Source organism: Trichosurus vulpecula, chromosome 3, assembly GCF_011100635.1.
Source record: "Trichosurus vulpecula isolate mTriVul1 chromosome 3, mTriVul1.pri, whole genome shotgun sequence".
NCBI classification, from domain to species: domain Eukaryota; kingdom Metazoa; phylum Chordata; class Mammalia; order Diprotodontia; family Phalangeridae; genus Trichosurus; species Trichosurus vulpecula.
Genome location: NC_050575.1, coordinates 165,512,395 through 165,532,915, shown reverse-complemented (window position 1 = coordinate 165,532,915; position 20,521 = coordinate 165,512,395). Strand labels below are relative to the sequence as shown.

The following is a 20,521-nucleotide window of genomic DNA, read 5'->3' as shown; positions in this document are numbered from 1 at the left end:
ATGTATCTTATTTTCCTGATTTTGTAGATAATCAATAAACATTTGTTAAGCACCTACTATGTGCCAGGCACTGTGCTAATAAGTACAAAAGGGAGTACAAAAGGAGGCAAAAGACAGACCCTGCCCTCCAGGAGCTTCTCATCATCTGGTGAAATTGGGCAAAGAGAGTTGAAGTGACCTGCCCAAAGTCGCACAGCTAATGAGTGTCGAAACAGAGACTCCGACCAAGATGCTCCGACTCCAAATTCAATGTTCTTTCTGTTACCCACTAAGCACTTTACGAGGCATGTTCCTGTTTCAGGCTGAGGAGAGCTTAGATCATAAATTTAGAGAGGGGAAGGATATTTGGGGTCTAGTCCAATCGCTTTATTTTGCAGATGAGGAAACTGAGGCCCAAAGTGGGGAAGGAGACTTGCCCAAGACCACATAGGTATTAAGTAACAAAGTCAAGATTTGAACCCAGGTCCTCTAAATCCATATCTAGCCTCAGGCTAAGAATGATATTTATGCTTAAGAACACCAATCATCATAATGATCACCCATGATTCCAGAGGACTGATAATGAAGCATGTCACCTGCATCCTGAAAGGAAGGCGATAGACTCAGAATAAGACATATTTTTTGGACATGACCAGTGTGGAATTTTGTTTTGTCTGACTAAGTGTATTTGTTGAAAAGGTTTTTTTTTTCCTTGTTTGTCTTTTCTCAGGAGGGAAAAACAGAGAAAATAGAATTTTGTTAATTGAAACAAATTTGTTTTAAAAGAATGATATTTCATTTTACCCACTGGGGGCATGATAAATATTCAGATTTATTCAGAGATTTGTTAGAACCCTTAGCATGATGTGTCCCCTCAGCAATTTCTGAGTAACACCTTTTCATTTGAGAGTGATATTAGGATGGCACTTAAGCCCTTTAGCCTTAACACTCAGCACCCCCCAGTCATCAGCAGTGAGAGTGCCTAGGGTGGAGGCCAGTGCCGTGGTCCTTCCTGCTGCAGAAGCTAAGGCTAAAGCCAGCTGAATTGGATGTACGTGCTAAGTCTGGCACAGTACAGTGAATCCCCAGAAGCCCCGAGGAGGGAGGAACAGGCCCAGGCTGGGAAAATGGAGCAAATCAGAGCTGGCATGGTTGTCAACACTGGGGTCGGCCCTGAAGGAGACCTCGTGTGTGCTTCCAGCCTGGGCGAGGTAGAGAACCCCAGGCTCCAAAAACAAAACAAACTTTGTCTTTCAGTGCTGGCCTACATGCAGCTCCTCGAGGACTACTCAGAGCCCCAGCCTTCCATGTTCTACCAGACGCCCCAGAATGAGCACATCTACCAGCAGAAAAACAAACTCCTCATGGAGGTCTACGGTTTTAATGACTCCTTCACCCAGGAGCTGGCCCCGCCCCCTGCCCTGCCCCCCAAGCAGAGGCAGCTGGTAAGTGGCACCCCCTGGGCCCTGCCCAGTCCCACCCTGACAGCCTCGGGAGTTCCTTGAGGCAAATGACTGTCCTCATTCTCAGGCAAGAATTTCAGGTCTGAACCTACTAGGTCTCCATGAGCTAGGACAGTCCTTGCATACCACTTACTAGGTCAGCTATGTTCTCTTCCCATTCAAGTCTCTAGAAATGCCCCCATGTTACTCGGACCTTTCATATCTAGCTGATGTGTTTGGTTTGTTCTTTAGCTTCACTAAGAGGCTTCTAGTCTCCCAGCTGTCCTGCTGTGATGGAGTTTGTGTGGGTGTGTGCCCAAAGGACATTGCCTTTCTCTGCTGATGCTCACTCTCCCTCTTCCTCCTCTCTTCTGGTTCAGAAACTAACACTTCCAGGAAGGAAAAACTTAATCAGGGCATAGGGAATGGTTTGTGTACAACCCAGGGCTAGTGTCTCTACTTAGTGGGGCCTAATCCCTCCTCCTCCCTACTTACAGTGCAGAGATATAAGGATCACATGGATGTAAAGGGCTTTCTAAACTATCAGGTGCTATAGATTTCTACACTTGGAAAGGGAGAGAGTCAGAGAGAGCACCATCTCTCTAGCCCTGGCCATAAGATGGCCCAGTAAAAATCCAACATTGAGGGAAGAGCATGACTTTCGTCCATGAGTTTTTGGCCTGTTTTTGCACCCTGGAGCATTTTGGCATTCTGGTAAGACCTATGAACTCCTTCTCAAAATAATTTTCTTAATGCATAAAATACATAGAATTAAAAAGAAAACCAATTATATTGAAATACAATTGTCATATTTTTTTAAAGACAAGTTCATAGACCCTAGATTAAGAGCCTCTACTTTAGACAGAGCCATCCTGTATTTTAGATGTCCTATGTTTGTTTCTCCTTTTAATTAATCGTAGGACCCTAGATTTAAAACCAGAAGGGACTTTACAAGCCATCTCGTCCAACCGTCTCATTTTACCAATGAAGAAACCGAGGCACAGAGCCATGAAGTGACTTAATCAGCATCCCACCAAAGTTTGGCATCTGAGGCAGGATTAAACCCAAGCATTCCTTACTCCATGTCTGTGTTTCTATCCATGACAACTCACTACTTCAAAACCCTCCTGTTCGAAAGATGTTCTTCACTTTTAATGAACTTTAAAAAAAAAAAGTCAGCATCAAAGACTAACCCTACTCAGGGGCATCCTCCCAGAAGCCCTTCTGTGCTCCTGTAGATTGCTCACATGGACCCTTTTTAGAAGGACCCTTTTTATCCTTCAGCCATCTTCCCTTCTCTAGCAAAAAAACAAAACCATGCTCCCAGAAGGGAATTCCAGACCCTTCCAGCCTGAAATGTGATGTTCTGCTTCTCATCCACCTGCTCTGGTACCTCCTTAACAAGAAAAAGTAGAAAGTCCCAGCATGTTGGGCGATTTTCCTTTTCTTTTTTCTCCATTATAAGAGACTCCCTGACTTTTCCTAGAAGCAGAGGCCAACTGGGGCATCAGTTCCATTTTTGTGCCTGCTCTTTAGTGTCAAGAGCAGGGCTGTTGTCGTCACTGGCCAAAAGCCCATTTCTGATTGGTGGAGCATTTTCCCTAGCTTCGTCTCCATTAAGTCCTTGTCTGCATTGGTGTTTTGATGACCCTGGCTGAATTGAGGCCTTCAGTTTAGTAAAAAGAAATAGCCATTTCTAAAATTGTCTTACGAATGTTGTTTAAAATATCATTGCCACTTCCCAGTGACTGCCTCTTCCCCAATAAAACCTTCCCATGTAACAAATTAGTATAATGAAGTGACACATTGGCCAGCTCTGAAAATGTGTGTCCCATCCTGCAGCTAGAGTCCACCATCAGGCTGAACAGGGATGCTTTAGTTTGTTTGGTTTTATTCTCTGTGGTAGTCTCATCTAGGGTAGAGAACTACTTGAGTGAACATCAAATGACCTGGAATCTTGTTCTGGCTCTGCCCCTTACTGCCTGAGTAACTTCGGATAAGCAAATTCCCTTCTCTGGGCATGCAATTCCCCATCTGCAAAACAGAAATAATACCTGCCCATCTCCATTGCCAGACAGTTACTGTAATAATGATGAGATGACAGATATAAAGCCATTTCAAAAAAATATTTAAGAAGTGGGAGTGGAAGGGCATACATACAGAGGCCTTACAGCCATAATGGCCCCAGGGAACCATTAGCCATGAGTTTGACCAGAAGACTGTAGAAACCCTGCCACTCTGTGAGATCTTATTTAGAATGGAAATGCTTATTTTCTCCTAAAGCAGAAGGGCAATTCTTACATGCAGATATTGTAGATAGCACATTGGCTGCTGCTTAGGTGTCTCCTCCAGACTACAACTTCTCACAGGCTCCTAGGTTTCCCAGACAGGTATCCGAAGATTCACTAGGGGCAGGTATCCTTTCCTTGTTATGGGGGCTTGGGGCAGAACTCTTTGGTATAGGCGGCCCAGTAGAGAAGAGATTCCAAGATGTTCATCCAACAGGTCCCAATGTGCCTTTCCTTTATTTTACGAAAACATGTTTCCTGCACCCTGTGTTGGGCACCCAGTGTAATTAATCTGCAGCAGGCATTGTGAGTCAATGAACTAACTCAGGAACTAGCTCTTCATCTCCAAAGGGACTCTGAATTTAGTTTTGTTTGGCCTGTCCACTTCTCCTTTATTCACACTCTGTTGTTCTCTGCTTTTTTTTATCCTTCCTCCCTTTTTGCCCTCTTGTTTCCGTCCAGCAGGCCTCCTATGCTGCCTCTTCCTTCTCCTCTGTCTCCTACTGTGTCCAGCCAACTAAAGTGCCCTTCACGCCTGAGGACACCAGTGCCACTCAGGGCCTCGGTATGTCCATCTCTAACTCCTTTCTCAGCCGGCACAGCTCCTTCCCTGTGCACTCGGTGAGTCTGTTCTTCCAGTTTCTTTACCTCCTTAATGTTGTGTCTCTGTGTTGGTGCCTCTCCCTGGTCTCCAGAGAGACTCTGTCTGCATTCAGTGCCTCCCGAGAGGATCCATGCTGTCAGGGATCCACTTAGCAAGAGCACACCTGATCAGAAAAATCCCAGTTCTACCTGTCAGCAGGTAGTCTAGAAATAGACAGGAAGGGAGCATGGGCTGTCTCTCCAGGGCCTTGGGTGGATTAGAAGGTTTATCTTGGAAGGGGCAGATGGGGAGAATCTGGCTTTAAGATTCACAGGCAGATGCTTGACCATCTGATTCTCCAGTCTGCCTGTCACCTGCAGTGCTACCATGGTGTGTACTTGGGGTATTCTGGCTTGGGTGCTTTACAAAGGTGGTCTTGAACACTCCCCAGGTAGAAGGTCTCGCTGTAGATGCTGTCCATCCCACTCCTCCTTGCCTCAGTTCTGTAGCTTTTCTATCTTTAAGCATAGAAAGATGCCAGCTGGAACAACGTAGGTAGTTAGGAGCAGAGAGAACAAATTTTCCTGAGTAAGGGATTGGTAGGATGACAATGAAACAGAAATTGGCATGTTTAATAAAACCAATGAGTGCTGGATTTGAATTCAGAACACTTGGGTTCAAGTCCAGTGTGTCCTAGAGGTAGTGAGTCCCCTTTCCAGCAGACTGCTCATTGGCTATGTTATAATGCTGGTTCCTTGTGTGAGTTGAGCTGGATGGAATCCTTAGATCCAATGCTTCCTTTGCCACCTATGACCTGTGTGTCACTAGCCTCTCTTGGCTTCTAGTCCCTCTTCCATAAAATGAAGTTTGGACTAAGTGCAGTCTGAAGTTCCTTCCACTCTAATCTGCGATCACATAACCTGCACTCTAGTCCTGTAAACTTGGGGCCAGTCAATCCCTCTAAGTGTTCTCATCTGTAAAATGGGAAGAATGATATCTACACTATTGATCTTATAGGGTTGTTGGGCAGATTAAAAGATTAAAAGTGAACGTAAAGTATTTAGTAAGCTCCAAGTAGTGATGGACGTTTGTATAGTACTTTAAATTTTGTAAAGCATTGTTACATACTTGGTCTTATTTGTAGTACTGCAGGTGTCCTGCTGAGTATGTACCCCCTCTTACAAATGCAGAAGGAAGGTGAAGCTCAAAGAGGTTAAGGGATCGCAGAACTCTTTAGGAGCAGAGGCAGAATGTCAACACATTTTCCTGGAGCCTGGTCCAGTACTGTCCGCTGTGACCTAAGTAGCTAGTTGTTGATTTTTAGAGATAATCCCTGACCATTTCTCGGGACTGTTATAAGAATAAAAAGGGAATATATGAGAAAACTACATCTGTAAGGCATGCTGCTGTTCTACTTTCATTCAAGAGAATCTGAAACTATCCCACTACTTACCTAAAAGGCACAAGTAAAATCTGTCTTCTTCCTTTAGTCCGAGGTGAGGGAGGTAGGGGGGCCAGTCTGTGAACTTGTTTTTTTTTTAAATACTTTTGATAACTTTATTTCAACATAACCGGTTTCCTTTGTAATCCCATGTATTTTATTGTATGTATTTAAAAATATTATTTTGAGAAGGGGTCTATCGGTATCATCAGACTGCTAAAAGGATTCCAGGACACAAAAAAAGTTAAGAACCCCTGATTTAGTATCTTAAGAGGGTCATCAGGAACCCAGGTTTTTTGTCTGGGTTTTGCTGTTAACTTGCTTTGTGTCCTTGAGCAAATCCCTGACTTCTGAGTCTCAACAGCTGCCTAATTTTCTTTGTGATAACTATGACCTCTAGGGAATTCAATTCAGTTAATTCATCAAGGACTTAGTAAGCACCTAGTGTGTGTCTACAAAGTGTACTAGGCAGAGGGAAGAAAAAGCAAAAGCTCAAAACAGAACTATCATTGTCCTCATGGACATTCAGTTGTGAGTCACAGAAAGCTTCTCATCATCCTTAAAAACAAGGAGTCATGTATGTAATGGCTCATAGAGAAGAGGCAGAGTGTTGGATCAGGAGTCAAGAACACTTGAATTTAGATCCTGCCTTAGCAGGATAGCAAACCCGCACGTTCTAGAGGTCCCACACAGTAGAAGGCCAGTGTGGTCCCCCTCCCCACCCCTTTTGTCTGGGCAAGTGTCCCCCAGCAGTCCTTCCTTACCACATAACCTTCTCATGCTTCTGGCTATTGACTATGCTCTTTATCCAAGCACAGAAACTAAGTCAGGATTGTCCTGAGGCAATTTCTGCAGTAACCCTTGGAAGCCATTTAGGTTGTGATCACAAGTGGGTGGAATGTTTTTCTTTAGAAATAAAAGACATTTCATGGGAAGGAGATGACAGAAAGAATTACTTGGTGTATTTAAACACATCATAGTGTCTATGGGGCACTGATGTAGTTTCAAAACATTTCATATTTAAAAGAAAATGTTCCAATTAACCTATAACCATTTATTAAGTGCTTACCCCGTAGTAAGCAGTGGGGATACAAAGAAAGGTAATAGTCGCTGCCCTCAAGGAGCTTCCGTTCTAACAAGGGAGACAACGTGTATGTAAAAAAATACAAGAGGAGATGGAAAGGAGCCTAATAGAAGACTCTGTTAAGATCCCAGGAGCTTGGCCAAAGGAAAGTGCTTCATTAAAAGGAGATTACAGCTGGGGCCCAAAATGGCATCTTGTAATGTGTTAAATGCTTAGAATATTTGACAGCTGACACACTGAAATGCAGAAAGGTGGTTTGTTCTAGCATGGTACCCTGGCATTAATCATCTTTCTGACTTTAGTATCTAAGAGATGAGACACAGCTAAGCTAGTGGGGTTTGGAATGCTACCAGGAAACACCCTTTAACCCTGGACAGATCACTCCTGTACTCCATCCAGTGTTGTTAGGCCTCAGACTTGTCATAGCACAGGGAGCCAAGGGAAGTAGGGCAAAGGGTGAAAGGACTTTAAAGACATTGAAAGTATCTCTGGCCACCTACCCTAGCCCCTTTTTTCACAAAAAGTTTACTGCCCAAAAAAGCCCACATAAGCAAATCTGTAGAATCTACTATAAGATTGAGCTGTAGGCACCTACTAGTTTTAAAGGAGATTTCGATTTGGGGTCTAAATATTGTTCCCATACACATCTACCAGATAGAAAGCAATTAGTGCTAATTGTTAAATTAATTTATTTGCTCAGCTCTGTGTTGCATTATGCTAGCTGCTGGTAGAGATATAGTGATAGCTCAATTCTTCTATTAATTAATAATAGGAATCTTAATTTGCATTGTACAAAAGAGCAAAACCCTTCTTTAATTTATTCTGGCGCAACAAAGCCAATGCAGAGGATAGATCAGTCAGGCAGATCACTGAGAGAGCATGGACCTCTCTGCCCCTCATCCCTGCCTTGTTCAGTGGCAACTGCGCCTACCTCAAGAAGCATCCTGAAGTTCTGGGTAAAAACTACTGTAGAGTGCAGCCCTGTTCCCGAGACAGTGCTACAGACAGGTTGAAGGAGAGGAGCACCTGGGATCCCTAGAGGCTGCCTCTTCCTAGGACTTCAGGAAGACTATAAAATTCTATGCTCGTGTTGAATGCTTGACAGCTAGGCAACAAGCTAGACAACAGAGTGCTGGAGGGCAAGTCAGGAAGACTCAATTCAAATCCTGCCTCAGGTACTTACCAGGTCCCTCTCTGCCTCAGTTTCCTTGTCTTTAAAATGGGAATAATTATTATAACACCAACCTCCCAAATTGTGAGTCTAAAAATGAAATAATACTGTAAAGCACTTTACAAACCTTAAAGTGCTATATGAGTGTTCACTATCATCACCATCATCATCATTATTATCATCATAGGATTATGATAACAGTCTCTTCTCCATGCCACTTACTCTCTTTTGGGAGAGCTCCATCTTTCTTTATTAGTGTTAGGTCTTTAAAAGGCTCTTGGGTTTTTTATTGGTTGTATTTTTTAAAATTGAGGCAGCTAGTTGGTGCAGTGGACAGAGCATTGGGCCTGGAGTCAGGAAGACTCATCTTCCTGAATTAAAAAATCTGGCCTCAGACACTTACCGTGGGCAAGTCATTTAACCCTATTTGCCTCAGTTTCGTCATCTGTAAAATGAGCGGGAGAAGGAAATGGCAAACCCCTCCAGTATCTTTGCCAAGAAAACTCCAAATGGGGTCTTGAAGAGTCAGACACAATTGAAAACAACTGAACAACATTTTTATGTTTCTATCTACCTATATATCTGTCTACAGACACACACACACACACACACACACACACATTTTGTTTCACTGAAGCTCATTGAAGGTAGCAGCTCTTCTCTTTTTGTCTTTGTATCTCCAGCACCCAGCACAATGCCTGGCCCGTAGCAGGCAGCTAGTGAATCCTTGGAAATTGATTATAAGAGGGAAATGAAGAAGGGTTTCCATGCCCTGGAAAAATTTACACTTTTTGAGAAAATAAGACATAAATGGCTGTGAAGCTACACACCCCAAGTGTGAACAGGGTAACACAACAGAACAAGAAGGGTGTCGCAGCTGATTCCAGTGGGCCCAATAAATGCTGCCAGTGTTCTGGAGGAGTTTGGGGAAGGGCAGCGATCATTGCAAGGCAGGGGCAGTTGGAGAGAACTTGGCAGAGGAAGGCCACTTGGGCTGGGTCTTAATGGACAAGTATTATTTGTGCAGATGGAGGTGACCTGAGAGGACATTTCAGGCTAAGGGGGGGGGGGGGCAACGTATGGCACTTTTGGAGGGCAGTGAAGAGACCCGGACGCTGTGTCATTGGAGATCAGCCTGGAAAGTATTGTCCTAAATAATCTATTGTGACTAGAATGGTATCTTGGCGCAGTGGTCAGGGCACCAGGTTTGGAGTCAGAAGACCTGGGTTCCAATCTCGCTTCTGCTGCTTAACTATCTACATGCTTTTGGGGAAGTCACTCAATCTCTCTGAGCCTCAGTGTCTTCATCTCTAAAATGAGTTGAGTTAGATTAGATGACGTAGAAGGTTCCTTCTAGTACTAAACCTATATGGTCAAAACTATTTAAAGTTTTTAAAAGGTGCTGAAGTAAATAACAAAAAATAACCATTCTCTAACTCACTTTTATTCACTTTGTTTGAATGGAATGATTTTTTCCAAATGGTTTGCTCTACTTTCTGTCCATTCTTGTAACTGTGTTGTCTGAGTCCCTCAGAGTGACCCTGTCCTCTTCTGCTGCCCCTGGTCTTGCCTTGTCTTCTTTCCTGGCCTTGATCCCAGCTTTCCCATGGGCTATATTCTCAGCTCAGCCTGCACAATTTGGCTCACATTGCACAGGCTGTGCGTCCTTCCCCTCTCTCTCCCCTTCCCCTTAGTACTGGCCCCTCTGCAGCTATTCCCCTGTCTCTGAGTCCTTTCCAAATTGGACATCTGAATTCTCAATATGGCTTCTCTTTCCCATATCCCTTCTCTTGACAGTGGGGGGTGTGTGTGTGTGTGTGTGTGTGTGTGTGTGTGTGTGTATGTGTGTAAGTTCTACGCTCTTCTGGTTTATTGTTGTAAGAGAATTTGGATTGGATCCCTGTATGCTTTGCTAATGATTTAATAAAAATACCCCTTTATAATTGTCAGGCTTATGTATGCCCTGAAGATATGAGATCCAAGAAGTTAGAAAAATCTTCCCTTTTAGCCCCTTCCTCCAACACACGTATGTGTTCAGATATGTGTGTGCTCATATACACATTCATACACACACACACACACACACCCCTCCATAACTGAGACCCATGGTGTTTACTATCAGATATAACTACTGTGAGATTGGAGAATAATTTTTTACCATTCTGGAATGACATTTGGAAAAAGAGCATTTGTTAACAGACCCAGATTTTAAGAAGCTGATTTGAAATACTCTGAAGAATTGGTTTTCTTAAAAATCTTAAATTAATTTGTTAAAAAAAAAATAGAAAAAGAAAAAATCTTTGGGGTGAGGAAGTTCAAGTTATTTCACCTTGAGAGCTTGGGACACACACACACACACACACACACACACTCCATAAAGCAGCTGGTACACCACCCTAGGTAAAAATAGGATAACTGAGATGTCAGACCTACGTGTTGGTGGCCCAGCACATATGTTCATACCAGAAGGCTTGCCTTAATGTAGACCGTAACTTCTGTGTAGCACTGTATCCTCCTCTGTCAATAAAATAGTGAGAAAGATTTTTTTTCCTGTTTATGTGATGTCCTAAATCAAGGGAGGGAAGTGTGTGAGACCATATTTTTGAGAGTTTTAGAGGAAAATGTCTCAGAAAGAGCACCAGCCTAATTGAAACTCTGCTCATTGGGTGTCCCTTCCCCCCTGTAGACCCCTGTGGGACCAGAATATGATCCTGACAGTCCCTCTCCACTCTAAGCCCTCTGAACTCTCTTTGAGAGGCCTCAGAGAGTCAAGCAATATTGCCGTGTGCATCACTAAGACAATCTGGGAAAAAATAAAAAGAGAGAAGACATGATGAAGCAGGGAACACAGCATTAGACAAGAAAGGGAGCACTCTGGGATGGAAAGTGAGAGTGCCAGCAATAGCAGTCACCCAGAATGTGATGGTACAAGGTTTTATTTTGCCTTAGACATTGGTACCTGAGAGGAAGAATACTGCAGAGGCATTGGCCATCGTTTCTGTTTCCTGTCTGCTTTTGGTCTCACCTTCCTGTTTCTTTTTTTTTTTTGAGGGGGGAAGGCAGGGCAATTGGGGTTAAGTGACTTGCCCAAGGTCACACAGCTAGTAAGTGTGTCAAGTGTCTGAGGCCAGATTTGAACTCAGGTCCTTCTGACTCCGGGGCCAGTGCTCTACTCGCTGAGCCACCTAGCTGTCCCTCTCGTTTCTTTTTGGTACGTATTCTTAATACTACTTGGTTTTTCCCCTGCAAGGATGGAGGAAGAGAGTCAGGATGAAGAATAAATAGAGTGCTGAGTTTGAAGAAACAGATGCCTGGGTTCGAATCCCACTTCCGACACTAGCTGTGTGGCCACAGGCAAATGCTAGAACCTTTCCAGACCTCAGTTTCCTCATCTGTGACATGAGGATAATACTACTTGTTAGGTCCCTGCTTCACAGGGTTGTTGAAAAGCTCTGGTATGGAAAGCACTTGGCAGACTTTTCAACACTGTAAATGTCAGTCATTATTACAAAGGCCCTGAGAGGGGGTTGCAGAGGCAGCATAGAGCACCAGCCTTGGAGTCGGAAGACCTGGCTTCAGGTCTCTAACACATACTTGCTTTCTAACAGTGGGAAGGTCCCTTAACTTCCCTGCCCCTCGGGCAATTCTGTAAGGCTGTAAGTTCCCATCCTGCTGAGCTGCTGCTTAGTGGGAATTTCCACACCAGGGAGTCCCCCATAAAGATAGACTCACAGAACTGGACCAGAAAAAAGAAGGAAGTGGGCAGAAGAGACCGGGGTCAGGCCTCTGACCCAGCTTAGATGACTGGACTGGCAGGAGAGACAGAGAACTCTAGCAGCCATAAAATACCAACCTTTGGGGAGCAGTTATAGCCTCTTCTGTAGAGTTATTTAATATTTGTCTTCCCTAGCCCTGGTGGCTCAACTATGTGGGCTCCAAAACTCTTCAGAATATATTTCCTCCAAGGTTGTGTCTAATCTCTGAGTCCCTATTGGAAGAGATGATGATGGTGGTGATGATGATGGTAAAAACAGTGATAAAGACAACAGCAACTCAAACTGATATGGTGCTGTAAGATTTGTAGTTTGCCTGCTTCCAATTCCTCCCACCACCCCCCCCCATTATCCTTTCAAGTAGGCAGTGTAGATGTTTTTATCCCCATTTATAGATGCTGAGACTGAGTCTCAAAGAAGTGAAGTGACTAGCTTAGGACTCTTGGCCAGGACTTGAACCCAGGCTGCCCACCTCTGAACCTCAAACTCCTAGAAGTTTGCTTAGCCAGCATTGGGGGTGGGGTGGTGATGCAAGCATGGAGGCCCCTCTCGTCCCACCACATCCCCACACTGGCTCATCTTCCTCAATCACGTATCTCTTTATGCTCTTGATCCTGGTGAAGTTGAGGATTTGTCAGATGCTCCCTAGAGAGAAACATCTTCCTGGCAGAAATCCTTTCTTGAAGTCTGTCTAAGGAATTCGATTTTTCCCTGAAAGGGACTTGTTGACTTAATGGGGAATGGAAGAGAAAACCAGCATCAGAAATCTTCCCTCCTTTCATGCTTTCATCTGAACAGATGATGTGGCCATTTGCCCTCTTTAGGTTCTTCTCTGGGATTTGGCTTTAGAAATCTATTTACTCAATAGAAAGAAGGTTGCCGCCTAAGCTCTTAGCTGGTCAGGACGGGACAGACAATTTCAGCAGAATGTGTTGGTGGACAGGGATCATTTTTACATGAAAGCTATGTTTTGGGCACGTCAGACGTGGTTAAGGTATTGACTTCCTGTCTTCAGGCAGCCAGAGAGCGTGTGTATCCCCCTCGTTGACTTGGATAATCGGTGTTCTTGGACAAGTTTGTGGTCTTTAGATGTCATAACCGCTGCCATACTCTGGAGATTGGTACTCAAGGACCTTCACGATCTAGCCTGTACTTACCACTCCCAGTTCTTTTCATACCACTTCCCTACGCTTCCCGTCACTGCCTCAGCCCTGGCCAGACATAGTTTGCTGGCAAACACGCTAGACTGGTCATCATGAGACCTGCTTCCTAATCTCAGTTTCACCACTAACTAGGCATGTGACCTTGAACAAGAGCCTTCACTTCCTTGAACCTCAGTTCCTCATCTATAAAATTAAGAGGATCGGACCAGGACATCTCTGAGAGCCCTTCCAGCTCCAAACTTCTCTTATTCTACAAGGTGGCTTAATGGATGAAGTGCTAGACCTGGAGTCAGGAAGAGCCGAGTTCAAATGCTGCCTCAGACACTTACTAGCTGAGTGACCCTGGGTCTTAACAACTACCTACCTCGGTTTCCAAATCTGTAAAGTGGGCATAATATTAGTACCTATTTTCCAGAGTTATTGTAATGATAAAAATTAAGTAATATTTATAAAGTGCTTTGCAAACCGTAAAGTGCCATATAAATGCTAGCTGTTATTACTATTACTTATTGCTCCCTGAATATGACAACTCGTGCTTACATAGTGAGATTACCTCCCATCTTGTTATGTCCCTAAATCCTTTACATGTTGTTTCTCCCATTAGAATGGGAGCTCCTCAAGGGCCTTTTTTGCATCCATGGTGCATAGCCTAGTGAGGTGCTTAATAAATGCTTATTGACTGGTTGACTAACTTACTAATCGATCTAGTACAACAACCTGATGTCAGTACAAATTAGTGCACATATCATCATCTCTGTTTTACAGGTAAAGAAACTGAGACTCTGAGAGATTAAGTGACCTATGGTCACAGAGCTAGGAAGTATTAGAACCTGAGCTTTTCTTCCTCTCCATTTATCTAAATTCCTACCCTTTGATTAATCAGTTAACCAGGACTTTTCAAGGCCCAATACAAGACCCACCTCTTCCACAAAGCCTTCCCAGACTTCCAGCCCTTAGTAACCAATTTCTCCTGTGAAACCCTGTAATGCACATTTTTCCCACCCTTCCTTTGGCAGTTGGGTTCTCTGCCTTGGTCTGTCAGTCATCTATTTACGCCTGTGTCCTATCTCCCATCTAGCTTGGGTCAAATGGACCCTTCCAGGGCAGGCCTTCCTCTAACGCCTCTTTGTAACTCACAGAGCCTCCCCCAGAGCACTGCATATTGTAGAAGCACCCTCAATGTTGACTGGCAACACTTTGACTTATCTTTAAGGCAGGAAGCCTATCACAATGATGGGCCTGCCCCATCGCAGGCTGTACCTCATGGTTCATTGTCATCCTCATCAGCCCCCGCTCTGCCAGCAGCTAAGGCAACCTTAGTGGTGACCAGGCCCTGCAGTGCTTTTGTACTGTGGACAGAGGCCTGCTTCCTCCACATCCGACCCCAGCAGGCTTTTGCCTGATGAGTTTTTTTGTTTTGAGTTCTGTGGGTAATTGCTATCTCCTTGGCTCTCAATGTGTGGTTTTGTTTTTCTGGTCCTGCCCTGCTCTTACTTTTTGTTCTTCCTGAAACCAAAAACTGGGTGATGGTTTGACTAGCGCTACCCTTCCCCCCACCAGCACCACCTTGAAAGCTCAAATCTTGACGATATTCACACTTTCTTCTCCAGTGACTTAAGTCTGCCTTGTTGATCCTCTGAACCAGTGTGAATTCAGGCCTACTTAGAAACCAAGAATTCTGGAACTAATGCAGAACCTTATCATCCTGTTCAAACCCCATCTCACCTTCTGCCACCACCTTTTCATTTCTAAGAAGAGAAAACAAAGGCCAGGGAAAGGGAAATGGCTTGACCAAAGTCATAGAGAGAATTAATGGGTAAGCCAGAACCAAAACCTAGGCCTCCTTACTTCTGGCCCAATGTTCTTTCAAGCATCAAATTCCAGAGAAGAAGAATATAGGACTCTTATGATTTTTAAAAGTATATTGATTTAATGAATTAATTTAATATTAATAATTATTTGATATTTTAATTTAATATAAATATCAAATCATTGATAAAAATGGCCTATGGCCTTAATATGAAAACAGAATCCTTCCCAGTGGTCCCACTGCCAAGTCCAGTTTCAGGCAAGAAGGAAGGGTACAACAGGGTCGAAGTCCAGCCTTTGGTTGGTAGTTACAGAATCATCTGGGCTTCCATGAGGACCAAAATCCACTTGACTATGGGGTGAGAGTTGGACAAGCCTCAATTTCCACCTCTTATCTCTCACACAGAGTTTATGATTAATATCCATTTATATCATTTGAGAGAAGCTAGTGCCCTGAAAGCATCAAAATGAGGGTGAAATGTATAAGACAAGACGATACTGACATGCCTTAAACCCAGTTCAGGAGAGTTTGTTAGTCTCTGAAACACCCAGCAGACTTTGTCAGTAGAGGATTTTGCAAGGCACAAACCCAAAAACAATATTATTGTGAAGCATTAGTGTATGGTAACCTATAAAGAAATCACATTTTTAAATTTTTCAATATATCTTCTATGCATTTTCTTTTTATCTTCCCTATGACTTTATAAGATAAATCATATTAACCCCCCCCTTTTCTTTTACAGAGAGGGAAACCAAGGCATAGAGAGGCTGAACCAGAGTCAAAGCCTTCTCACCAACTAGCACAGGGGTGGGGAACCTGTGGCCTCAAGGCGTGATGTCGCATGCAGTAATCACATATAGTCTAGTAATCAAATGGATACTGAGATCTGGAGGAATCATAGAATCATAAATTTAGAGCAGGAAGAGACCTTAGAGGTCATCATTGAACCCAGTTCTCCTAGTTTTCCAGATAAAGCTCAAGAAGTTAAGTGACTTGTTCAGAATCATACAGCTAGCATCCTAGGCAAGAGTCAAACCCAGCTCTTCCTGATTCCACTATTCACTACATCATGCTCTTGAGGGTAAGGTTTAGAGAAAAGAAAGATCTGTGGGTTGGGCTCTGACAGTGACATTTCTTTCCTTTGTATTTTGAAACATCATAGCATGTCTGCATTCCCTAAATAGAGTTCCAATTAGAGGATAAATTAGATCCCCAGTCGTGCTGTTTAAATCAGAGCATTCTAAAAATAGTATGATGAGATTTCTAGGACTGAATCTGAGTCTGTTCCTAACATCTACTAAATCTGTTGCTATCAGGAAGCAGTTGATAATATTAAGGTCAGTACTTAACAGGCAGTGTGCTGAGTCTCTAACAACATGCTAGATATATTTGGAAAAACTTTAATTAGCCATGGAGCCACTGGTAAAAAATGTTGTGGGTGGGGGAATGACGTTTGGTTTTTTTTAAGTATTATGATTTAAGTTGCAAGAAAACCTTGTTTAAGAAGAAACTTATTAAAATTTTTATCACTCCTCCATATCACTACTCAAAATACTCCAAACAAAATATTTCCTTAGAATTTTCAGGTGACACAAATAAATTTGAAACCAGAACACACACCAGGGCTGATGAAAAACTGAAAACTCCCCCTGGATTTCTTCCCAGTGAGGTTTGTGGCACTTCAAGAGTCCAGCATCTCTTCATTCACCAAATAATTCACAAGGTCAAGTAGAATAAAAACCACTGCCCACCGACAAACCCAAAGAGGGCTGTATGAGCCAGCCGGCCAGCCTGAGAGTCTATCTCTGATGCTCCCAAACTGGGAGAGAGAGTGAGTTACTTCCCATGATGCCAACTTCAAAACCCTCCTCTCTCGACAGTATATAAAATGTATTTGTGAACTGGTGACATAGTAGCAGCCTATTTTATAATTGACTAAACCACCAAGCTGCAGAGTTTGTCTTTGGATACCAAAAGGATGTCTCATCTATTAAGTCCTGGGCAAGTGGCACATGTGGGGAATAGTAGAGAGAGGCCTGACTTGGAGTCAGGGGACCTGGGTTCAGATCTTGGATCTGTTGACACTAGCTGTGTGACCATAGAAACCCTCTGAGCCTTTGCTTCCCCATCTGTGAAAGCAGGATGATAACACTTATTTGCATTGAGTTCCCTATTCCAATGGAAATCACAGGGCTAGTCAAAAAAAAAAATTCTTGTTTAATTAGTTCACAGGGCTATTTCGAGTAAACTGCTTTGTAACCCTTTAAGTGCTCAGTGTGAGCCCTTATGAACTGTTATTATCACAAGCAAAGACTAAATCGAGACCAAAGAAGGAGAGAATTTGCCTTAAATTTCCCCAAATTCAGTTCCAGGGAATGTTATCCAGAAGAGCTCTAAGTTGCTTTGCTAGGAATAAAAGCCATCAGTCAGGAAAAACACACTGGCCTGGCATCTCCTAAGAGGGTGTGCCAACTTTTTTTGTCCCTTCCTCCACCCCCAGGGGCCTTACATGGTGCTGCTATACAGCTGTTAAAAGGCTCAGTCTTGCATCCAAAATAAATAAAATTAGTAGCAACATTTATTTAGGAATTGAGTATCTCTCGTTGAAAGAAGCCTTGTTCTGAAAACAAAAATGGCTTAGTACCAGTGCTGAGTTATGTGATCCAAAGATCATTACTGACAACACTGCTAGAATGGGGCTGCTTGGGTATTTTCCCACTGATATTTTCCTTGCAAAAAAGCAAGCCCAAATCTCACGAGAAAAGCCAAGTTTCCCTTTGGTACGTTCAGTCTTGTTATCCTGTTTTCACTGCTGGGTCGATAAGAATTGAATTGAAAAATTCCCACTATGGGAACCACCTGCCCAGTGAATCCTAAAGTGAGAGCTCCTCTGTTTTACTAAGTGGTTTCTGGAATTAGTGAGGTCAGTGACCTGCCCTGGACGGAGGTGACCAAGCACCAACAGCTCTTGTCCTTCCCCAGCCCTCCATCACATCAATGAATAAGTCCATTCATTTACATTATCACTTTCCCCTGTCATTAGTTGGATCAAAGAGCCCTGTTAAGCCCAGCACAGGAACACTCTTGCAAAAGACTGGGTTCTCTGAGTAACTGGAAGGCAGTTTAATGCCAAGTCCTGTGACCTGTGGCTGTGTCTCTCAGTTGCTGGCGGACAGACAGCCCTCTGTAACCATCTCCCTGGTATTCTTGGAATTTGCAGAATGAAGCAGAATGTCTATTACACTGAGGACACTGAACTTTTCATTTAAGACTCTTCTTCCTCCTCCACCTTACCAAAAGAGCACCCAACCTGTCTTCAAAGACGCCTTTCTCACTGGGACTAGTAGAGAAAGTGTCATTTTGTAAATTGTTTGGAATTGGCCAGCTGTGGGCTTGTTTCCTTCCAGTTTGCACTTGGGCATTTGGAAATGAACAGGCGACCTTGGGACATCCTAGCATCCCTAAGAAGGTCTGTGACTCTGACCTTGTTTCAGAATGGCAAATACTGACTGACTTACTTTTAGAAGTGTTTCTCCTCCTCCTCCTCCTCCTCTTCCTCCCCCTCTTCTTCCTCCCAATCCAGAATATTTAATGTGTAATGTTATACGTACTTGTGACTTCCTGCAATAGGCTGTGATTTCTAATGATTTATGGGGTGTTTTGTTGGGTCACAGCCCATTAAAGCTACCTAAATAACACACTGCGATAACTGCGTCCTCCAACCTTTTCTATATCTGTATCTATGTATCTCTATCTCTCAACCCTTATCTGCAACTTTCTTCTGCACCCCCAGCATCACAATGCACAGTGCCTTCCCATGTGTGAGGCGTCTTTTTGCAAGTCAGCGGCTAAGGCGAGGAGACCCACAGGCAAGTAAAACAGTGAATTTACACTCCTCGTGGCTGGCTCCTCCTCCTTCCTTCTTTACAGAGAAAGCCAAGCAAGTGGCCCAGAGCCCACAGGCTTCTCACTGGAGCCTTGTGTTGAATGAATGGCCTGCTGTGCTGGACGCAGACATAGGGCTTCATTGCAGACCTGGCTCCTTACATGCTTTCACCAGATAAGTGACTCTGGTGTGCTCAGAACTGTGGGAAATGTAAAGCTCAGGTAAGCTATAGGTCCCTAGGCTCATGGAAATGGCAGTGTAGGAGAGAGGTCAGACATGAGCACGGCTAACTGTAATAGAAGATACTCTTAAAAAGCACCAGAGAGATGAGCAGCAAAGTGTCCTGTAAGGTGTAAGGAAGAATGCAACTGGTGGGCAGGAATCAGGAAGCCCTCTTAGCAAGAATGACATTAGAGTCACTACTGGTCCCTGAGTCGGATGACCTGGGTTCAGATCCCACCTCTGATCTTGGTCAAATGACCTAACCTCTTGGGCCTCAGTTTTCTAATTTATAAAATGAAAGTATTGGACTAGATGGTTTCCGAAGTTCCTTCCATCTCTGGATCTGCAGGCCTATATAGATCATGCTCTAAAGTGTGGGAATTCAGCAGGCAGAGTAGGAAAGAATGTTCCAGCCATGAAGTACAACGTGAGTAAAGGCACAGAGACACTTTATCAGTTAGTTAGTCAGCATGCATTTATTAAGTACCTGCTGTGTGCTGGGTGTCAAGAACACAAAGACAAAAGTGAAACATCTCTGTTCTCAGGGAGCTTACATTCTGTCAAGAGATCTCCCAAAAGCTTTGTCTTTCCTAGATATGCACACTATCTTTCTTTACCCCCTCTCTCCCCACTTACTCTTGTGGACAGGTGACTTTTGTATATATTATAACCATCTGGCATCTGTAAATTTGGAGTCTATAAGGAGGGAAATGTGGTTCAGAGGGAAAAAAAATATTGAATTTAGGGTTAGGAGACCTGAGTTCAAATCTTATCCTTGCCACTCACTACCTGAATGACTTATGGGCAAGTCATCCAACTTTTCTGGGCTTCCAGTCCCCTATCTTCAAAAGGAGGAAGTCAAACCAACCCACCTCCAAGGTTTCCTGCTACCTACATCACTTTGGACAAGTCAGAAAACCCCTCTGGCCATTTCCCCACCTGTAAAATCCCAGGGCACTGATAATGGTGCATGGTACTCACCTCTTGAGAGAGAACTAATGGACTCAGGATGCAGCATGAGACACACGTGCATTTCTGGGCATGGCCTGGGGCAATTTATTTTGCTTAACTGTGCATATTTGTTACAAGGGTTTTGTTTTTCTTGGGGCGGGGGAGGAATGTGGGTGGGAGAAAAAATAAATGCTTGTTAATTGGAACAAATTTAATTTTTAAAAGGAAGGGGAGATTGAAGTAGATAGTTTCAGGGCCCCCTAAATCTCTTATCCCAGGGTTCTTCAGTTATAAAACAGTAACTCCAGAATTGGTTAACCATGCTAACAGTGTTCTTCAAGAGACATCACACACATAACATATCACATCACCTTTCCAAAACATTATGTAGAAATATTCCTGTCTCCAGACAGGCATCTCACAGTGTTACAAAATCCTGAACCCAAACAAGCTTGTTCTGGCTATAAATAAAAATTCCCCACTACATAGAATACTGCAGCCTGTCTGAAGCTGGGAAGCTGGCACCAACCAGACTCTAAAATAAACTCCTGGCGGTGGTTTCGTGGGGAGGCCATTGAATGGACAGCATCTCCCTCCTCCCTTCCCCTGCGAATAAAGATGACCTGTAGCGGTTTGAAAAAGATTCCTATGGGGAATCAATAGTGACTGGCACTGATTGAAATGGGGGTGGCAGCAGGCTGTGCCACAGTGTTGCCATATGCCACAAA

The 20,521-nt window shown here is 43.6% G+C and overlaps 1 protein-coding gene across 7 annotated transcripts in view; it reads left to right on the top strand.

Moving 5' to 3' along the window:
* The window catches only part of RAPGEF1 (Rap guanine nucleotide exchange factor 1), a 188,330-nt gene that overhangs the window by 130,085 nt on the left and 37,724 nt on the right, over nt 1-20,521 (top strand). For 3 of the 7 annotated variants that reach the window (XM_036749200.1, XM_036749199.1, XM_036749197.1), the window contains 2 exons: nt 1,237-1,424; nt 4,172-4,330. In XM_036749200.1, the coding sequence (XP_036605095.1) occupies nt 1,237-1,424; nt 4,172-4,330 (347 nt within the window). The remainder of the gene's footprint in view (nt 1-1,236; nt 1,425-4,171; nt 4,331-20,521) is intronic. The other 4 variants (XM_036749201.1, XM_036749198.1, XM_036749203.1 and 1 more) reach the window with 2 other exon arrangements.